Source organism: Tupaia chinensis, unplaced genomic scaffold (assembly GCF_000334495.1).
Source record: "Tupaia chinensis unplaced genomic scaffold, TupChi_1.0 Scaffold000063_1, whole genome shotgun sequence".
NCBI lineage: Eukaryota > Metazoa > Chordata > Mammalia > Scandentia > Tupaiidae > Tupaia > Tupaia belangeri.
The window spans coordinates 7,337,560-7,358,033 of record NW_006159521.1 but is presented as its reverse complement, the minus strand read 5'-3'; the positions used below and the strand labels follow the sequence as shown (position 1 = coordinate 7,358,033).

General features: G+C 41.3%; 1 protein-coding gene across 1 annotated transcript in view; it reads left to right on the top strand.

Annotated features, from left to right (window-relative positions):
- The window catches only part of RNF111 (ring finger protein 111), a 108,410-nt gene that overhangs the window by 73,578 nt on the left and 14,358 nt on the right, over positions 1 to 20,474 (top strand). Inside the window, exons 6-8 of the mRNA XM_014593416.2 lie at positions 9,621 to 9,940; positions 13,896 to 14,154; positions 18,446 to 18,794. Coding sequence (XP_014448902.1) covers positions 9,621 to 9,940; positions 13,896 to 14,154; positions 18,446 to 18,794 — 928 coding nt within the window. The remainder of the gene's footprint in view (positions 1 to 9,620; positions 9,941 to 13,895; positions 14,155 to 18,445; positions 18,795 to 20,474) is intronic.

The window sequence follows — 20,474 nt, the reverse complement described above, 5'->3', positions numbered from 1 at the left end:
TTTGGAGAGGTTTTTGCTATAGGGCGCATGCGCTCGCCAGACAGAGAGAGACATAGAGACAAAAAGCGAGAAATCGCCCCCCAGGGGGGATGGTCACGCCACAATCCCTTCTCCATTCTCCTCTCGGGATCTTGGGCACGCATGCACACGCACCCGGCATGAGTTCTAAGCCACCGGGTCCGGGACATGAACTGCGGTCGACTACTTGGGAGTCCAGTGACATAGCCATTACGCTAACTGCTGGTTCCCTCTCTGGCATATTTTAAGAAGGAAGGAAGAGAGGCAGGCTGGCTTATGATTTCTGGAGTAACTGAAATTCTTATTTTTTATTTATATTTACTTACTTTGTATTGATGTCATTTAAGGTCTCGTTCAACCCTTGGGCACTCCAGATCTCATTGGAGCCAGGGTTCAAGTTCTCATGCCAGTCGGCCACAGGAGCCACTGAACCGTCCGTAGTAGACTTTCTACTGTTATACAGCCCTTGAGGCAGAATGCAGCAGAAGTTGTGGATCTTACTGTTGATGAAGATGGTAAGTTGTAGTAGTAACAGCATAAAATCATAAATGAAATTTGACAAAATGAACTGTCTCAGTGTGGTAGGAACTCTTCCTGCTGCTTACTGACAATGTATATAAATTACAGGTAAATTGTCGGATTTTTCTGACTCTTTTTGTTAAACGATTATTTATTTAATTTTATTTATTATTATTTTATTTTATTTAACTTTATTTATTCATTTATTTTAATTTGACCAGAGAGGGACAGAGCCAGAGAGAGAGAGAGAGAGAAAGTGAGAAGGCAGGCTGCCAGGTCTAGGACTTGAACCACAGTCAGCTGTGTGGGAGTCCAGCAGCCTTAGTCAGCACGCCACCTGCCAGTCCCTTATTTTTTAATTTGATGAGAAAGAGAGAGGAAGTGAAAAAGCAAACCGCCAGGTCTGGGACTTGAACCCTGTTTGGCCATGTGGAGGTCCAGCACCTCAACCCCCATGCCACCTGTTGTTCCTGTTGACATTTTTTTTTTTTGACATTATATTTTAATTGATATAATAATCTTGGTTTATAAATTGCTCTTTAAATTCTTTCTGGTTATTGTTTAATGATTTGGTAGTTATTTTCTCAAAAAAAAAAAGAATATTTTTACAAGTAGTGCTCTGAGCTAACATCAGGCTTACAAGTTCTATTTGTAATATTACAAAATTATTATTGTCATACTTTTTTTTTAAGAGCAATCCATCCATCCAGAGAGAGGGAAAGTGAGAAAGCAAGTTGAGGACTCAAACTGTCGTGGGCCATGTGGGTGTCCAGCACCTTAACCACTATACCACCTACTGGCCCAGTATTGTCAGACTTTAATTTTACTATAGAAGCAGCGCTTTTTAAATACAAATAACAGAAAAGCATTTATGATTGAGGTTGAAATGGCTAATATGGGCTGTTTGAAATGTGTAATATTATTTTGGAAAGTTAGCTTTCATATTACTCGTACCTTTTTGTGCTGCACTAGCATTCAAAGTACAATTTCCCATGTTGGCTACAGGTGCTCTGGCAGCAACATACCACACTGCAGTGTATCTTCTCTTCCCATATCACAGTGTGCATCTCTTCTTTTCAGATCTAATTGTGCTTTGGATAGATTTATTCCTGTTTTTAATTTTGTGTAGCTATCTTATCATCATATATTTGAAATTTAACTCATTTAATAAATTGGGGTTTGCCTGAAATTCTTTTACTTTCTGTTACAAAACTTTAAGTTTTTTGAGAAAGCACTGTTGAACTTAAAATTTGAAATATATAAAAAGGCATGGAATAAAGAGATTAAAACAGGTAATTAAAAGTCACAGCTAATGTTTATTAAGTGATTACTATATGTAATATAAAGCATCATATAAAGTATGTTGTATATGTGAACTTCATTCTCTAGACAGATTTATGAAGAAAATTCTGTTACTTTCCCAGGTTTACAAGCGAGGAAATGAGCATGATTAAGTAACTTATCATAGTCACACAGTCAGTAATGAAATCAGAATAGTCGTCTTATACTGGAATACTGTCTGTGCTAGACAAGGTGTAATCTGGACCACTGTTCTGACAGTCAGTGACTGACTGTGGGTATAGCAGAGGAACATTTTATTTATTTATTTCCATTTGTTGTTGTTATTTTATTTTATTTTTTTTTAATTTGACCAGACAGAGAGAGAAAGGGAAAGTGAGAGAGCAAGCTGCCAGGTCAGGGACTCAAACCATGGTTGCCCATGTGGGAATCCAGCACTTTTAACCACCATGCCGCCTGCTGGCTCCTAGTACAGGAACTTTTACTTTCCTTTTGTTGTGGAATGGCTTCTGTAATGACATCAAGGTTCTTGGTGTTTCGAGCAGAGAATTGAATGGAACATGCTAATAGTGAAAGGAAAAGGCAGTTTTAAGTAAAAGCGAAAGTATACTCCTGAGAGGTAGAAGGCCTGAGCGGACAGAGAAAGAGTGACTCAAAAGGCCCCAGCAGTTGCATTATGTGGGATTTATAATTTTTAATTTAGGTTTTGTGGGTTTAACATTGGCTGGGCCCATTGATTGTTCTCATCTCATTGGCTGTACCAAATGTGGCTGGGCCCACTAATTTAGCTCATTGCTATATCTAATGTGGCTTAATCAGCTAGACATTCCCTACTAATCTGCCTGTGTTATGGTGGGGGGGAATTTTATGCCTTGATTTTTTTTTTTTTTCTATCTAACCACATGGGAAGACACTCCAGCCCTCTTACGTGCTTCCATTTACTAGCTTTTTCTTGCCTGGCTTTTACTATTTTATTTGTGATGAATCAGAGAACTTACATAGTAGTTACTAAAAAACTATTTAATCACCTACATTACTCAGATATGCATATATGTGTTGGATGTTTTTAAATGTACTAATCATGTTTTGGTAACATGTCACTTTAATATTGCAGCTTAGTTTTTTTGACAGTTCTGTTTTTTTTTTTACTATATATTAGAGATAGTTTATATTTTTTAAGTTTTTATTTTTATTTTAACATTTAACATGTAAGCTTGGATCTAAATAGAACCTTTTAATTTGTTTTAAAATGTTAAACACACGTTTTGTATTTGTAGAACCTACTGTAGTACCCACCACTTCTGGGAGAATGGAATCACAAACTACTAGCGCTTCCATTAACAATGCAAATCCATCTACCTCTGAGCAGGCCTCTGATACTGCTTCAGCTGTCACCAGTAGCCAACCTTCCACAGTATCAGAGACGTCAGCTACTCTTACAAGCAATAGCACGACTAGTACTTCTATAGGAGGTATGTAAAAAGATGAGGGAAAAGGAGGTTTTATGTCATTACATTTTAGGAAAAATATTATGGGGCTGTTTTTCAGGGGGAGTAATTTTTTCCTTTTAGTTGCCTGAGGGCATGTGTACTTGCCAGAGAGAGGGAGAAAAAAGAGAGTGCACCCCCCCCCATAGGTTATGGTGGTTTTTTTTGAGAGGTTTTCGCTACAGGGCACGTGCACTTGCCAGACAGACAAAGAGAGACATAGAGACAGAAAGCGAGAAATCGCCCCCCCAGGGGGGATGGTCACACTGCAATCCCTTCTCCTCTCAGGATCTTGGGCACGCATGCACACGCGCCTGGCGTGAGTTTTAAGCCACTGGGTCCGGGACGCAGACTGCGTTCGACTACGGGGGAGTCCAGCGACGTAGCCATTATGCTAATTGCTCATTCCCCATAGGTTATGGTTTTGATGCAATTCTTTTTCCTTCATTCTTTTGGTCAGGATTTTGGGCACCCATGCAAATATGCTTGCTTTTTTTTTTGGAGAGGTTTTTCACTATAGGGCGCGTGTGCTCGCCAGACAGACAGAGAGAGACATAGAGACAGAAAGCGAGAAATCACCCCCCCAGGGGGGATGGTCACACTGCAATCCCTTCTCCTCTCAGGATCTTGGGCACGCATGCACACGCGCCTGGCGTGAGTTTTAAGCCACTGGGTCCGGGACGCAGACTGCGTTCGACTACGGGGGAGTCCAGCGACGTAGCCATTACGCTAATTGCTCATTCCCCATAGGTTATGGTTTTGATGCAATTCTTTTTCCTCCATTCTTTTGGTCAGGATTTTGGGCACCCATGCAAATATGCTTGCTTTTTTTTTTGGAGAGGTTTTTCACTATAGGGCGCGTGTGCTCGCCAGACAGACAGAGAGAGACATAGAGACAGAAAGCGAGAAATCACCCCCCCAGGGGGGATGGTCACACTGCAATCCCTTCTCCTCTCAGGATCTTGGGCACGCATGCACACGCGCCTGGCGTGAGTTTTAAGCCACTGGGTCCGGGACGCAGACTGCGTTCGACTACGGGGGAGTCCAGCGACGTAGCCATTACGCTAATTGCTCATTCCCCATAGGTTATGGTTTTGATGCAATTCTTTTTCCTCCATTCTTTTGGTCAGGATTTTGGGCACCCATGCAAATATGCTTGCTTTTTTTTTTGGAGAGGTTTTTCACTATAGGGCGCGTGTGCTCGCCAGACAGACAGAGAGAGACATAGAGACAGAAAGCGAGAAATCACCCCCCCAGGGGGGATGGTCACACTGCAATCCCTTCTCCTCTCAGGATCTTGGGCACGCATGCACACGCGCCTGGCGTGAGTTTTAAGCCACTGGGTCCGGGACGCAGACTGCGTTCGACTACGGGGGAGTCCAGCGACGTAGCCATTACGCTAATTGCTCATTCCCCATAGGTTATGGTTTTGATGCAATTCTTTTTCCTCCATTCTTTTGGTCAGGATTTTGGGCACCCATGCAAATATGCTTGCTTTTTTTTTTGGAGAGGTTTTTCACTATAGGGCGCGTGTGCTCGCCAGACAGACAGAGAGAGACATAGAGACAGAAAGCGAGAAATCACCCCCCCAGGGGGGATGGTCACACTGCAATCCCTTCTCCTCTCAGGATCTTGGGCACGCATGCACACGCGCCTGGCGTGAGTTTTAAGCCACTGGGTCCGGGACGCAGACTGCGTTCGACTACGGGGGAGTCCAGCGACGTAGCCATTACGCTAATTGCTCATTCCCCATAGGTTATGGTTTTGATGCAATTCTTTTTCCTCCATTCTTTTGGTCAGGATTTTGGGCACCCATGCAAATATGCTTGCTTTTTTTTTTGGAGAGGTTTTTCACTATAGGGCGCGTGTGCTCGCCAGACAGACAGAGAGAGACATAGAGACAGAAAGCGAGAAATCACCCCCCCAGGGGGGATGGTCACACTGCAATCCCTTCTCCTCTCAGGATCTTGGGCACGCATGCACACGCGCCTGGCGTGAGTTTTAAGCCACTGGGTCCGGGACGCAGACTGCGTTCGACTACGGGGGAGTCCAGCGACGTAGCCATTACGCTAATTGCTCATTCCCCATAGGTTATGGTTTTGATGCAATTCTTTTTCCTCCATTCTTTTGGTCAGGATTTTGGGCACCCATGCAAATATGCTTGCTTTTTTTTTTGGAGAGGTTTTTCACTATAGGGCGCGTGTGCTCGCCAGACAGACAGAGAGAGACATAGAGACAGAAAGCGAGAAATCACCCCCCCAGGGGGGATGGTCACACTGCAATCCCTTCTCCTCTCAGGATCTTGGGCACGCATGCACACGCGCCTGGCGTGAGTTTTAAGCCACTGGGTCCGGGACGCAGACTGCGTTCGACTACGGGGGAGTCCAGCGACGTAGCCATTACGCTAATTGCTCATTCCCCATAGGTTATGGTTTTGATGCAATTCTTTTTCCTCCATTCTTTTGGTCAGGATTTTGGGCACCCATGCAAATATGCTTGCTTTTTTTTTTGGAGAGGTTTTTCACTATAGGGCGCGTGTGCTCGCCAGACAGACAGAGAGAGACATAGAGACAGAAAGCGAGAAATCACCCCCCCAGGGGGGATGGTCACACTGCAATCCCTTCTCCTCTCAGGATCTTGGGCACGCATGCACACGCGCCTGGCGTGAGTTTTAAGCCACTGGGTCCGGGACGCAGACTGCGTTCGACTACGGGGGAGTCCAGCGACGTAGCCATTACGCTAATTGCTCATTCCCCATAGGTTATGGTTTTGATGCAATTCTTTTTCCTCCATTCTTTTGGTCAGGATTTTGGGCACCCATGCAAATATGCTTGCTTTTTTTTTTGGAGAGGTTTTTCACTATAGGGCGCGTGTGCTCGCCAGACAGACAGAGAGAGACATAGAGACAGAAAGCGAGAAATCACCCCCCCAGGGGGGATGGTCACACTGCAATCCCTTCTCCTCTCAGGATCTTGGGCACGCATGCACACGCGCCTGGCGTGAGTTTTAAGCCACTGGGTCCGGGACGCAGACTGCGTTCGACTACGGGGGAGTCCAGCGACGTAGCCATTACGCTAATTGCTCATTCCCCATAGGTTATGGTTTTGATGCAATTCTTTTTCCTCCATTCTTTTGGTCAGGATTTTGGGCACCCATGCAAATATGCTTGCTTTTTTTTTTGGAGAGGTTTTTCACTATAGGGCGCGTGTGCTCGCCAGACAGACAGAGAGAGACATAGAGACAGAAAGCGAGAAATCACCCCCCCAGGGGGGATGGTCACACTGCAATCCCTTCTCCTCTCAGGATCTTGGGCACGCATGCACACGCGCCTGGCGTGAGTTTTAAGCCACTGGGTCCGGGACGCAGACTGCGTTCGACTACGGGGGAGTCCAGCGACGTAGCCATTACGCTAATTGCTCATTCCCCATAGGTTATGGTTTTGATGCAATTCTTTTTCCTCCATTCTTTTGGTCAGGATTTTGGGCACCCATGCAAATATGCTTGCTTTTTTTTTTGGAGAGGTTTTTCACTATAGGGCGCGTGTGCTCGCCAGACAGACAGAGAGAGACATAGAGACAGAAAGCGAGAAATCACCCCCCCAGGGGGGATGGTCACACTGCAATCCCTTCTCCTCTCAGGATCTTGGGCACGCATGCACACGCGCCTGGCGTGAGTTTTAAGCCACTGGGTCCGGGACGCAGACTGCGTTCGACTACGGGGGAGTCCAGCGACGTAGCCATTACGCTAATTGCTCATTCCCCATAGGTTATGGTTTTGATGCAATTCTTTTTCCTCCATTCTTTTGGTCAGGATTTTGGGCACCCATGCAAATATGCTTGCTTTTTTTTTTGGAGAGGTTTTTCACTATAGGGCGCGTGTGCTCGCCAGACAGACAGAGAGAGACATAGAGACAGAAAGCGAGAAATCACCCCCCCAGGGGGGATGGTCACACTGCAATCCCTTCTCCTCTCAGGATCTTGGGCACGCATGCACACGCGCCTGGCGTGAGTTTTAAGCCACTGGGTCCGGGACGCAGACTGCGTTCGACTACGTGGGAGTCCAGCGACATAGCCATTACGCTAACTGCTGGTTCCCATATGCTTGCTGTTTTTCAAGCCAGGATTTGAATGCATTTGGCTCTGATATCTGGCTCCCTCCAGAAAGTGACCTGGTTTTATTTTTCTTTTGTCTTCCATGAACAAGAAAGAGAGAAAGAGAAAATCCCCCAGATTGGGTCTTAAAACTACGGTTTATAGTAGTGACATCTGAGTGAAGGGTACACACATGCCCACTCTATTTTAGATGCAAACCCAGAACCTACCCATGTGGGTGAGCCTTACAGAGTGTTGTAGTTTACCTTTGTGCCATAGTATAGCCTTCGTTATAATTGTTTCCTTGTTTTTATGGTGCAGAGTGTGTGTACATGAGGGTGCATGAGTGGTGGGGGAGAAGAGAGAGTATTACCCTCAGAAGGATCTTGTCACACCATGATTCCCTTTCCCCAGCCTTCCTCCTCTCTAAGATCATGAGTGCCCATTCATACCTGTTGTGTTTTTAGGCCTGACCTGGGTATTTGAATCCCTGTTTGACTATTTGACGTCCAGCCTTGGATGGCACTTGAATTACTACTGTGCCATAGTGGCTGGGCCAGTGCTGCTGTTATCATTGTTGCTGTTTTGTAAAGAGAGATTTGTGCTGTAGGGTGCATGCAATTGCCAGAGAGACAGAAAGACAGAAAGTGAGAATCACTTTGGGGGGATGGCAACGTCACAGTCCCTTCTCCTCCTCTCTCCTTTCGGTATTTTAATAACATGCACACACACTAGGCCTGAGTTTTAAGTCGTTGGGTCCGGTACTCAAACCATGGTTGACTACATGAGAATCAGGCAACATAACCATTACACCATCTGGTGGTCACCAGTATTGTTTTTTAGTTTAGGGTTTTATTTATTTACCTATTTTCAGAGAGATTTTTGCTATAGGGCATGTGCGCTCACTGGAGAGACAGAGACACAAAGCAAGAAATCACCACCCAAGGGGACTGGCCATGTCATGGTCCCTTCTTCATTCTCCTCTCAGGGCATGCACACATGCCCAGTATGTTTTAAGCCACTGGGTCTGGGACCTGAACTGCTATTGACTACATGGGAGTTCAGCCATGTAACCATTATGCCTTTTTAAAATTTTTAAAATATTTTTTTATCTTTTGGAGAGGTTTCTGTTATAGGGCGCATACACTTACCAGAAAGACAGAGAGACAGAGAAATAGAAAGTGAGAAATCACCCCCCAGGGTGGGTGGCCACACTGCAATCCCTTTCCCTCCATTCTCGTCTCGGGATCTTGAGTATGCACGCATACACACATCCAGCGTGAGTTTAAGCCACCGGGTCCAGCACTCAAACTGCGTTTGACTACATAGGAGTCCAGAGACATAGCCGTTACGCCAACTGCTGGTCCCAGTAACCATTACACCTTCTGCTTGTCCCAAGTTTAGGGTTTTAAATAACTACATTATCAGTGCTTTCTTGCAGGCCAGCTGGTGGTGTGGGATCGAGGCATCTATATCCTACATGACTGACCACGTAGTTTGAATCCAGGATCTATTGGCTTGAGAAACATGCTGGGCACATGTGTGTGCATGCCTGAAATCCTGAGAGGAGGGAGAAATAGAGAAGGGATTGCAATGTGACCACTTCCCATGGTAGAGGGGTACTTTTTCACTTTCTCTCTCTATCATGGAATCACAAGCTAGCAAATGATGTAGTGGTTAAGGCTCTGGACTCCCAAATGGCTAACTGCGGTTTGAATCCCAGACCCGGCAGCTTAAAATTTATGCTGGGTGCGTATGCATGCATGCCCAAGATCCCAAGAGGAGACTGGAGGAAAAGGGATTGCATTGTAGGAGTGATTTCTCACTCTCTGTCTCTCCAGTCAATACAAATGCACTGTAGCAAAAAATCTCTTGAAAAAAAAAAGAAGAAGAAGAAGAATATGGCAGTATCACATTCTTATCTACAGAGTTTTGAATTTTCCAAGCATTTCTTATTTAGGTGCAGTATATGTTCTTTACATTAGTGATATTTATTGATTTTTTTAAAAGTAATTATATTATTGAACTTTATTTTATTTTGACCAGAGAAGGATAGAGAGAGAGAGAGAGAGAGAGAGAAAGAGAGAAAGTGAGAAAGCAAGCTGCCGGGTCTGGAACTCGAACTGCCAAATGGGAGTCCAGTGCCCTTAACTGCCCTAATGATTTGATTATCCTATGTAATATTTGTTTGTTTGTTTGTTTCAAGATGAATCAAGGAGAACTGCATCTAGTGCTGTATCAGAAACTGGCCCTCCTGCGATGCCAAGGTTACCTTCCTGCTGTCCCCAGCACTCACCATGTGGAGGGTCATCCCAAAATCACCATGCTTTAGGACATCCACACACAAGTTGCTTTCAGCAGCATGGTCACCATTTTCAGCATCACCACCACCACCACCATACTCCCCACCCAGCTGTCCCAGTTTCTCCTTCCTTTAGTGATCCTACTTGCCCTGTGGAAAGACCTCCACAAGTACAAGCACCTTGTGGAGCAAATGGCAGTTCTGGTACCAGCTACCACGACCAGGTATGTGGGATTTGATGAGTTAATCTTTGTTTCCTTCTTTCCTCCCTACCTCCCATCCTTCTTTTTAAATTGTGGGGCCTTAAATAGGAGGGAAAAAAGTGTAATGATGAATTTTATATCAAGTCATATTCTTGCATGAAGAAATGCCATAATGTAGTCTGCTTACCTTTTTTAAATTAAGTAATTGAAAAAAATTACATAAGCCAGATTTTCAGACGATGTAAATTATTACAAATAATTTAAGGGACTATACATGTGGAAAAACTGAAATGATGCTTAGTATAAAAGTCACTTTTTAATTCTGTAGTAGATTGTGATGTTTTTAATTTAAATTTGATCTGTGGAGTTTTATTTCACAGTGTTGAAACTATAGTGTCAACTCAATTCATGAGATACTGGAAAATACTCCCAGAGTTTTCCCTTTTATCTTCTAAACTGGTAGTGCTATTCCACTAATTGGAAATAAACAACCTTCTCAATTGCAAATTGTAACAGTTTCTCAAATGCAGCTGAAGTTTTTAGCTTATAGAGGATTGACATGTTGGGGGGAAAATAGAATGAAGTGGATTAGTTTATATTAGTGAGTGTTTAAAATGTTGCATTCTATTAGAATGAATAAATGAAGTCTGGTCACGCGCTACTTTAGTGCTACTTGAACTTTTACTGTCGTTTCTACATATGATTGTAATGTATACCTGAGTGTTTTATTCTTTAAAAACCAAAAGATGGAATTTCATAGAAAAATTGTAACTTTAGGGAAAATAAAGTTTGAAAAAAATCAAAAAATTGAGAGCTGAACAATAGTTTATTTCAATATTCTTTAACCCTTTCTAAAGTACCTATTTCTTCTTTTTGGCTTTTGATGGGTATCTCATCTGACAAAAATAATTTAGAAGATTGTTCCCCTAAAAAATTAAACTAGCTGCTATTATCAAGAGGAGATTGGGCTGGTTGGTGGTGTGGTGGTTAAGGGTTGCTGGGCTCCCATATGACCTACCACAGTTCAAGTCCCAGACCTGGTGGCTTCATTTCTCACTCTCTGTCTCCCTCTGCTTCCTGGTCAAATTTAAATAAATAAATATAAATAAAATAATTCTTTAAAAAAAATTTGAAAGGGTTTAGTAGAAAATATGATTAAAAAGAGTATAGGTGATGTTTTGATTCTGGCAACAGTTCGAGATTGAGTGTTTGCACTTGTTCTACCCCTGGGACTGATTAACATCAAGAAACACTGAATGAAAGGCCCTGCTTAAAAGTAAAGCTCTGAGACCAGAAAGTGGCATAACGATTATATTGCCGGACTTGCACACAGTCAACCATGGTTTGTTTGAGTCCTGGACCTGGCAGCTTAAAACATACCACATTCACAGGTGTATGTGTGCACGCGTGCCCAAGATCCCAAGAAGAGAGTGGAAGAGAAGAGAGTGGAGTGTATGGCCATTCCCCCTTGGGGGTGATTTCCTGCTTTCTGTCTCTCTGTCTCTGCTTCTCTGGCGTGTGCATGCACCAATAGCAAAAGTCTCTCTTAAAAAAAACAACAACAACAACAAAACAACATAAGGAAATAAAAAGTCATGATGCATTTTTCCATAAAAAAGCATATCAGGACTTTCCCGATGACCTAATAGAAATATAGGTTGAAAAGAGGCTTTTTATGTGAGCTAGAAAAGTTGGAAGTAGATCTACCAGCTTTTATGTTCATTTAAGAGCTGTGCAAAAGTGGGCTTCTTGGTCACAGGATATTGTTGTTGGGCTAATAAGATAATACAGCCAGTTGTTCGATCAGTTGTGTATACAGTGATTTCTTTCCTACTGAGTTAATTACAAGTACAATTTCTTTTACATTTATATCTGGTAAAATAAATGTAACCTAGCTAAACATCTCTAAATAGAGGTATTTGAATGGCAAACAGAATGTGAGCAGAATCAGCAGGATTCCAGCCATTCATTATGATAATGGGTATGTAGGTGAACAGAGAGTGGAATTTTAAAGATAACAATTTGAGGCTCGTATAGACATTGGGAGAACTCATGCTCATGAGATAACGTCATATAGTCTCCATTGAGACCTATTTGAGCACAGCAAGAAGGCAGAGAATGTAGGAGGCAAACAACTTAATGTGGGGATTAGTGATTGTGTAGATGTCTTATGATTGAGCCTCAGTTTGTGCAAAGGAAGAAGGCAAGAAACAACAAACAGAGGGCCTGCAAACAGTTGCAGTAGTCCCTTGATTCTCTAGAGATAACCTTTCTTTTTTTCTTTTGAGAGGTTTTGGCTATAGGGTGCATGTGCTCACCAGAAAAACAGAGACAGATAGACAGAAAGTGAGAAATCTCCCCCCATGAGGAATGGTCACCCTGCAATCCCTTCTCTATTTTCTCAGGATCCTGGGCACACAAGCACGCGCACCTGGCATGAGTTTTAACCACCAGGTCTGGGACTTGAACCATGGTCGACTATGTGGGAGTCCACTGAGCTGGTCCTGAGATAACCCTTCTTAATCCCTTATATGTGGCTTTCTGTTTTTTTTTTTGTTTGTTTGTTTGTTTTTTTATAGAGGTTTTTGCTATAGGGCGCATGTGCTTGCCAGACAGACAGAGAGAGACAGAGAGACAGAAAGCGAGAAATCACCCCCCAGGGGGGATGGCCATGCCGCAATCTCTTCTCCTCCAGTCTCCTCTTGGGACCTTGGGCATGCATGCACACGCGCCCAGCGTGAGTTTAAGCCACCAGGTCCGGGACTCGAACCACAGTCGACTACATGGGAGTCCAGCGACATATCCATTACGCTAACTGCTGGTCCCTCTGGTTTTCTGTTTTGAAAGATAGTTTAATCAGTGTGATGCAACATCTATAATATATGTAAAGTAGTATCACTTCCCATCTCTGTACCCATCTTGCTTACCCTCCCTTTTCTATCTAAAATAAGAATTTAATGAGCTGTTGAAATGATAAAAACAGGGTTTTCATTGTTTTTTTCCTTTCTCTTTTTGTTCTTCATTTTTAACTGTATCCTTGGCTCCTTCTAGGAGGATCTTCATTTTGCTTTACTCTTTGGGAGTATTCTTAATACTGACTGGAGATGAAGAAGGTGAAACTTGTCACCTCCCATAGGATGTTGGTACTCCAGTCCAATAGCGGTTTTTTGTCTAAATAGTAAGAAAGTAGGGAAGGGATACAAACCATAATCTTAAATTCACAATCTCACGGGACCAGCAGTTACCATAACGGCTATGTCGCTGGATTCCCATGTAGTCAGCTGCGGTTCGAGTCCTGGACCCGGTGACTTAAACTCGTGCCGGGCGCATGTGCATGTGTGCCCAAGATACTGAGAGGAGAATGGAGGAGAAGGGATTGCGGCATGGCCATCCCCCTGGGGGGGGGGGTGATTTCTCGCTTTCTGTCTCTGTCTTTCTGGCAAGTGCACGTGCCCTTTAGCGACAACCTCTCCAAAAAAGCAAAAACAAAAACTTAGTATGGACAAGTTTTTACCTATTCCTAGCACTTTAATGTTTCCAATGGTGCTTTCTAAAGGAGTCCCAGATTACCATCTAGAATTTTGGGGTGTAGGATCATATATAAATCTTATTTTACAGCTTCTTTCTCTCACCTTAAGGTGTAGATAGTGTAAGCTAAGTAGACTTTAAAATAATTTGGATTTAACTTTTGTTCATTTCCTGGTGTGATCTTTTGTTTGATGTTTAAAATTCTATTTTGGATTTTAAGTGTAAAACCATTACAGCCTTCAAAATCCACAATAAATAGTGTTTTTTTTTTTTAAATAGTGTTTTTGTGATGTTCCAATAGATCTTCATACTAAGAATCTTTCCATTTTCACATTAATTCAAAGATTATATTTTTTCTAGGTTGCATTAGGTGTTCTTCTACAATGCAGCATAAAATGATGTTTTGACTAAACTTTAAAAAGATAAAATGTAGTTCCTCTATATATAGCAGGCATTGCCAGTGGACCTGAGCAGCAGTGGTATCAGAAGTCATGGAAGCAGTGGTTTTCATGGAGCATCTGCATTTGACCCCTGTTGCCCTGTTTCTTCTTCCCGAGCTGCAATCTTTGGCCATCAGGCTGCTACTGCTGCCCCGAGTCAGCCATTGTCAATAGATGGTTATGGATCAAGCATGGTTGCACAGCCTCAGCCTCAGCCCCCTCCACAACCTTCTCTCTCATCGTGTCGCCATTATATGCCACCTCCTTGTAAGTATACAGTGAATGGGCAAAGAACCTAGAGGCATATCAGTGAAGCATTGTGTGTTCGTCTGTAAAATAACCTTTCCAAATCTAAATGTATATGGTTTTAGCATTTGGCTTAAGAGTAAGATGTCTATTTTTCATTTTTAACGTTTATAAAATCTCTTCCCAGGATCTTGGGCATGCACATGTGCACCCCATGTGATTTTTGAGCCACTAGGTTCAGGATTTGATCCATGGTTGGCCATATGGGAGTCCAGCCATGTAACTGCTACACCATCTGCTGGCCCTTCAGCGTTATTTTCAAGCCACTGGATCCATGACTCAAACTGCATTGTCCACATGGCAGTCCAGCTCCTTACCATTACACCACCTGCTGGACCCAAAACATTTATCATTTTAAACTCTTATTTAAATTGAATTAGGAAAAAATAAAAAATAAATTGAATTAGGAAGACAGTGTGGCATAGCTGAGTGTTGACTTTAGGATTGGATACATTCAAGTAGACCACCTATGTTTCACTAGCTTGGTGACTTTTATTCTTTCTGTGCTTGTTTTCTTCACATTTGTAAAATGAGAATACTTCTTATTGAGTATAAATTATAAAACTTTGGTCCAGATGAATAGTTTGCTGTTTCATAATTACTTTTATATATATACCAATAGTACAGGTTCTCAATAAGAATGGGTCCTTGCTTTTGAAAAGTTTATGGTCTTGATGAAATGATAAAATAACTGTACTTGAAATTCTATTATTAAAAAGTTTTAGTATCTTACTAGTGAGATGTCTTGATAAGGTATGTAATTAAGACTTACCTGTAATCAAATCATGATGTAGTTGGTGTGTTTTATAAAGCTATAAGGATTTAATAGTGTTGGAACAGATTGTAATATTGCATCTGCAAGTGACATAGTGAACTTTTGGAAGCAATTGTAATAGGGGCAATTTCTTTTTTTTTTTTTTTTTTTTTAATTGGAAAGAACATCTAAAGGAAGTGAAATGGTCTATGGGGATTGAGCATAAGTTACTTTTCTAAAATGGTGAGCACTTTGATTTGTTTAGACAGTGGATTAAAAATGATGGCTAAAGAGTTCAATAAATTTGCTCAGCCTTAAACAAAAGTTTAAGATTTTGTAATATATTTGTGAATATTATTTCTTGCATAATTACAGATAATAGAAAACTTTGAAGTGAGACTGGGGAAAAAAATGCTGTGAATTTAAGGAGCAGTACAGTATAAGTGACTTTTAAAAAATGTTTTAAAAATATTTTTTAAGAATTATTCATTTATTTAATTCCATTTGTTATTGTTATGTTTTATTTTGATGAGAGAAAGAGAGAGCGAGAGAGAAAGAGAGAGAGGGAGGGAGAGAAAGCGAGAAAACAAGCCACCAGGTCTGTGACTCTAACCATTAGTCGGGCTCCACCACACTACCTGCTGGCCCCTTATGACTTGTTTTTTAATGACAAAGAGGTACTAAGCTTTTTGCCACTTTTTTTCTTGTTTTAAAATTTTGCCAGAAGGCACCTGAGCTTGCCAGAGAGAGATTGAAAGGAGAAAGTACTCTCCTGCCCTCCCCCATGGGGAATGGTCATACCATAATCCCTTTTCCACTATTTCTCCATCCAATTGGTGTTTTGGACGTACACAATGCACCAAGCATGTTTCTCAAGCAGCCAGGTGTGGGACTTGAACCATGGATTAACTGTGTGAAGTTTGGCGGTTTTAACCCCCAGGCGATAGAAGCAGCCAGACCTTGTGCCTTCTTAAAATATAAAACATTGATTTGAAAATAAATCTTTCAACCAGTGAGGTGGCGTGGTGGTTAAGGAGGCTATTTCTCTATTTCCAGTGCATGTACTCTCTGGCAAGTTAAAAACAAAAACAACTAGTTTTCTTGATAGTTTTTTTGTAAATGTGGCTCCTTCATCTTAATATAACACAAGAAAAATGACATGAGGCAAGGAAAGATAGAAGCAGCAGTAAAAGAATCTTTTTAGTCATGCCGAGAAAGGTGTGCAGATTTCTTTCTTTCATGTCTTTAGCTCCCCATAATCAATAAATCATAAAGGGAAAATAAGATTTATATACTTATAAATATTTAATATATATAACTTGACTACATAAAAACAGTAAAAATGTGTTGCAAAAAATAAATGCTTATGTGGGAAAGTATACACTTAGGACAAAGCTTTATATCTGTGAAGAACATTTATAAATTAATAAGAAAAAGGTGACTGAGACAATTGCCTGTAGATGTAAGTAGATTAGCACTAAAAAGAAATAGAAATGGTTAATAAAAGTGTTCTTTTCATATTGGCATTTATTTAAAAATTTTAGTGATAGTACAGGGCTAACCAGGTATTCCTGTATACTGTTGATGGAAATACCACTTATGGCAACCTTTTAGGAAGAGTATTTTATCAACACATATCTGAATTTAAAATACTTTCTAAGACTCATAACAGCTTACAGGAATCTGCAGTTATGCTATTAACATGGTCAGGGAGCTTGCCAGGTGCTGTAGTGGTTAAGGTGGCTGTATTCCACATGGCCAACCGTACAGTTAGAGTCCTGGACCTAGTAGCTTGAAAGACATACCAGGCGAGTGTGTGTGCCTGCCCAAAACCCCAAGAGGAGACTGAAAGAGAAGGGATTGTGGTATGACCATTTCCCCTGAGAGGTGCTTCCTTTCTTCCCTTTTTCTGTCTCTCTGGAAAGTGCATGCACTATATAGCAAAATTTTTTTTAGCTTTATTTATTTATGGAAATCCTTAAACTTTTTTTTATTTTAAATTTACATTCAGTCACTGATTATCATAGCATACAAAATGTGATTTCCCATCCAGAATACACTATATGGTAGCTTAGTCATACATGTTATCGTCAACAAATAATTTTCCATTTCTTGTTTTTTAAATATATATATAGATTTTTTCCCCCTAGTTCCCACCCTTTGCCATTTCCCACCCTCCTCCCACACTGTGTCTGGTATCTACAGTTACTTTCCATTCCACTTCCCCACATTTTATCATATATAGCAAATTAAAAACAAACAAGGGGTCAGCAGGTGGCATGGTTGGGGTTGCTGGGCTCCCATGGTTCAAGTCCTGGACCCGAAGGCTTGCTTTCTCATTCTCTTTCTCTGTGTGTGCATCTCTCTCTGGAAATATTAAAGTAGTAATAAATAAAACATTAAATAATTATTTTTTAAAAAGCAAATAAAAATGGTATGTCTGTGTATATGCATATATGTGAAAGAACAGACAGGATCATACAGATGTTTATTGTAGCATTTGGGTTAATTTCTGTTTTTATCAGTGGGCATTTCTTGAATAAATTTTTGTAAATTCCTATTAGAGAATGTTAAGCTATGCATAAAGTTAAACTATGTGCATATACATGAGAAGATACCCATGATTGTTCAAAGAAGAAAACATGTTCCTTGAGCAAACTCAGGCATTGATAAAATATTTGTAAAAATTAAATAGGGGATCAGCAAGTGGCATGGTGGTTAAGGTGCTGGACATTCCCTCATGGCCGACCACAGTTCAAGTCCTAGATCTAATAGCTTGCTTTCTCAGTTTCCTTCACTCTGTGTGTCTATCTTTCTCTGGTCAAATGAAAATAAATGAATGAATAAATAATTGTTTTTGTTTGTTTGTTTGTTTGTTTTTTTAAAGTGCAAATAGGTACTGGGGCCAACAGGTGGCATAGTGGTTAAGGCACTGGACTTCCACATGGCCAACAGTGGTTAGAGTCCCAGACCAGACAGCTTGATTATCACTCTGGGTGCATGTGTATACATGCCCAAAATCTCAGGAGGAGAATGGAGAAGAAGGGATTGTGATGTGGTCATCCCCCAAGGGGGATGGTTTCTTACTTCCCCTCTCACTGTCTATTTCTCTCTGGTGAGCACATAAAAACCTTTTAAAAAATTCATTAAATAGGTGCTAATATATCTATAAAATGTAATAGAAGTGCAGCTTGCAGGTGATATGGAGGTTAAGGAGGCTGGATCCCACATTGCCAACTGAGAAGTTTGGGTCATGGACCTGGGGGCTTGAAAAATATGCCAGGTGCATGTGTGCCCAAAATTCTAAGGCGAGAATTGCCATGTGGCCATGTCCCCTGGGGGTGATTTGTCACGTTCCCCCTCTCTATATATCTTTCGCACTCACTATAGCAGCACTAAACAAACAAACAAAAAAACAACCCCCTCCCAAGAATGTATACACAACACCTTGCCCAACTGTATGGTTCCTATGTAATACTTGAAATGTTTTTCTTGCAGATGCTTCTTTGACAAGACCACTTCATCATCAAGCTTCTGCTTGCCCCCACTCTCATGGAAATCCCCCTCCTCAGACTCAGCCTCCACCTCAAGTGGATTATGTTATTCCTCATCCTGTACATGCTTTCCATTCTCAAATATCTTCTCATGCAACATCTCATCCTGTGGCACCCCCACCCCCAACTCATTTAACCAGTACAGCTGCACCAATCCCTCAGCATCTTCCTCCTACACACCAGCCAATTTCACACCATATTCCAGCCACGGCACCTCCAGCACAGAGACTGCATCCTCATGAAGTAATGCAGAGGATGGAAGTTCAAAGGAGGAGGATGATGCAACATCCAACGTAAGTTTTGTCATTTTAATATCACACTGATTTTCCTTCTTGTCCATTGGTCTTTAAAAGTAAGGAATATTTAGAAGCAGTGTAACTATTACTAAATCCTCAATTCATAGGAAATTGAGTAATTCTTTATAAACCAAAATCTTCCTCTACCTTGTCCTGAATTGGTAAGTGTTGACCAAACAAGCTTTCTCAGATTATTTATTGAAATCGGGTCAATTTCAGGGTATTGCTCAGAATCATTTCATTATGTAAGCTAATCTATCATTTCTTTCTGTAATATCCCACAGTAAAGATTAATACCAAAATTTGATGATCATGAGGAATGAGATCTATCAGATATAACATGACATACTTATTATTATTTTTTTTTCTGTGCAAAAATACACCGTGACTCTCCTGACAACCATATATTATGTGTTACTAGCCACAGACAAAAGAATATTGATAAAGTAAACTTGTTTTTCTTGTGATGGTTCTAGTTCTGAATTTTTAAAAAGAATTATTTATTTAATTTTATTTATTCATTCATTTATTTCATTTGACCAGAGAAAGACAGACACACAGAGAGAAGGAAAGCGAGAAAGCAATCCATCAGGTCCGGGACTTGAGCTGTGGTCAGCCATGTGGGAATGTCCAGCGCCTTAACCACCATGCCACCTGCTGGCCCGAGATCTGATTTTCTAATTTAGCAGCACCCTCTTGGTTTTCTTACTTTATAAATTAACTTTTTTTTTATTTTTGAAAACAGCTACACTTATTTATTCATTGTTTATGGCTGTTTTCACATTACAAAAGCTTAAGTGAGTAGTCACAAATAGATTATAGTCTTGTAGAGCCCCAAAATTATTTTACCCTTTACATAAAATATTTGTAGACCTCTAATTAATGATGTAGCACTTGTATAACTTCTTCTTTTGGTTCTTTAATTTCAGGTTATGTCCAGAATCTCTGGCTATTGCTACAGTTTAGTATACTACAATATACTAATTCTAAATTAATATTGGAAGTTGCCAATTATCAGTGCTATCCTTCACTAGTGAGAAACATCTTTGCTCTATATCATTAAGAGTAAAGATATAAAATCGGGAACCAGCAGTTAGCGTAACGGCTATGTCGCTGGACTCCCACGTAGTTGACCGCGGTTCGCCTCCCGGACCTGGTGGCTTAAAACTCACGCCGGGCGTGTGTGCGTGTGTGCCTAAGATCCCGAGAGGAGAATGGAGGAGAAGGGATTGCGGCATGACCATCCTCCCTGGGGGGTGATTTCTCGCTTTCTGTCTCTATGTCTCTGTCTGTCTGGCGGGTGCACGCGCCCTATAGCGAAAACCTCTTAAAAAAAAAAGATGTAAAATCTGCAAATATGTTAGAAACTAATTGGAAAGAATTGGACTATAAAAGTGAATTCTGAAAATAAACTTTTAAAAAAAGTCCCCTTTGTTTAGAATTTTATGACTATTTGCATCTGTAAATTATTTATTCATTTATTTATTTATTTTGGAGAGGTTTTCGCTATAGGGTGCGTGCACCCGCCAGACAGACAGAGAGAGACATAGAGACAGAAAGCGAGAAATCACCCCCCAGGGGGGATGGTCCTCCATTCTCCTCTCGGGATCTTGGGCACGCACGCACACGTGCCCGGCGTGAGTTTTAAACCACCGGGTCCGGGACGTGAACTGCGAT